At 45.8% G+C, this 1,862-nt stretch overlaps 1 protein-coding gene across 1 annotated transcript in view; it reads right to left on the reverse strand.

The window, feature by feature from the left end:
- Mmachc (metabolism of cobalamin associated C) overlaps positions 1 to 1,862 on the reverse strand; it is a 6,514-nt gene continuing 4,652 nt past the window's right edge. The window contains 1 exon segment of the mRNA XM_050131916.1: positions 1 to 1,079. Within this exon segment, the coding sequence (XP_049987873.1) occupies positions 669 to 1,079 (411 nt within the window). The 3' untranslated portion in view covers positions 1 to 668.

The raw sequence follows: 1,862 nt of genomic DNA on the forward strand, positions 1-1,862 counted from the left end.
TTAGTTTCAAAGTAGTTTATTTAAATAATTTCTTGGCTTAGCCCTATGTGGTGGGTACCATTTAAAGGGTGTATACCTCTAGGATCCTCTAAATCAGCAATTCTCTGCCTGTGTGTCAAGACCCCTTTAGGGGTTGAAGGAGACTTCACAGGGGTAGCCTAAGACCATTGGAGAAACATTTACATTATGATTCATAATAACAAAATCAGTTATCTCAATAACAATGAAAATGATTTTTTTGTTTGGGGGTTACCACAACATGAGGAATTGCATTAGGAAGATTGAGAACCACACCTCTAAATAGTATCTTGCAGTATTACACAAAAATATAACAGGCTTGAGTCCAATATTTGAAGGTACCTGCCAATTTTGAGTCTGTCTTGAATGTGTTTGTCTTGACCAATGTAAATTGAGTCTTGACTCTCTTTGATGAGCTTCGAAAGTCAAAATAAATGTGTTTCTTTCACACATCTTTAATACCAACACTCAGGAGGCAGAGGGAGGCAGATCTCCAAATTGGAGGCTAGCCAGGTCTACAGAGTGAGTTCCAGGACAGCCATTGCCATGCAGAAAAACCTTGTTTTGAAAAACTAAAAAAAGTGCCTCTTCAAAACCCAAATTCTACCCCAAATAAATCTATCAAAGTAGGATTCCACAGGGAAAAGGTATCAAGGGCCCGGGGAGAGAGGTGGTGAGACACTGGGGCTAAGCCAGCTTCGTGCTCTGCTGGAATTCTGAGGCTTGTTAAGTGTGGAACTGGGACACTCAGATGTAGTGCTAGGGTGTTCCAAGGGCGGGGCTAAGCCTAATAGGGCCAAACGTTGTGCAGGTGGGGTGGAAAAGTAGATCTTCTGCTCTTCTGAGTACCGTTCTGCAGGAGTCACGGCATCCCGGTAGGTCCAGTCACGCCAATGGAAATTGAAGCCTTCAAGCAGAGTGATGCGGCCAGCTCTTGTAGGAACACAATCTGGGGGCTTTCTGGGTGGCAAATTTGGCACTTCAATCCCTGGCAGCAACATTACCCCTCGGATAGCAAACCAGCCCCCAAATCGGGGGTGTATGCACACACCTGCTATGTGCTGGGGAGAAGGGAAAAGAAAAACAGAGTTACAAAGGCCATTTTGACACTAAGTCCAGCTATCATTATTGCAAGTTTTTTTTTTTTTCCTTCAATTTATTTTTATGTGCAAGCAGTATCTACAGAGGCCAGGAGAGGGTGAGCAGCCAGCCTTGTGGGTGATGAATGCCAGTCTGCAAGAGCAACAAATGGCCCTAAATTTTGGCTAATCTCGCCAGCTCCTACTTTTACTCACTTACTTCCCACTCAGACCAGGTTGACCTTAAACTCACAGAGATCCCCCTGCCTCTGCCTCCTGAGTGCTAGGAGTGCCACCACCGCCCTGCTATTTTCCTGATTTTTAAGAAATTATTACTGTGCATATATGAATGTACCTATGCAACTCAGAGGACAGTTTCATGGATTTGGCTCTCCCTCCTTTACATGGGTTCCAGGGGTCAACTCAGGTTGGTATGCTGGTGTGGCACACAGTGCCTTTACCCCCACCTCACTGTCCTGTCCTTCTCTTCACCACCTACTCAGAAAGATTCTAAGGAATAAGGAAGGGCTCCCTTGAGCCCTGTCTGGGATTACTCTGCCCCTGGATTTTCCAGAGACAGCCTGGAAACACAAAGTTTTAAGAACAAAGCAGGCGCCGGGCAATGGTGGCACATGCCTTTAATCCCAGCACTTGGGAGGCAGAGGCAGGCGGATCTCTGTGAGTTCGAGACCAGCCTGGTCTACAGAGCTAGTTCCAGGACAGGTTCCAAAGCCACAGAGAAACCCTGTCTTGAAAAACCAAAAA

Source organism: Alexandromys fortis, unplaced genomic scaffold (assembly GCF_014885135.2).
Source record: "Alexandromys fortis isolate MF-2015 unplaced genomic scaffold, M_Fortis_MF-2015_v1.1 scaffold_302, whole genome shotgun sequence".
NCBI classification, from domain to species: domain Eukaryota; kingdom Metazoa; phylum Chordata; class Mammalia; order Rodentia; family Cricetidae; genus Alexandromys; species Alexandromys fortis.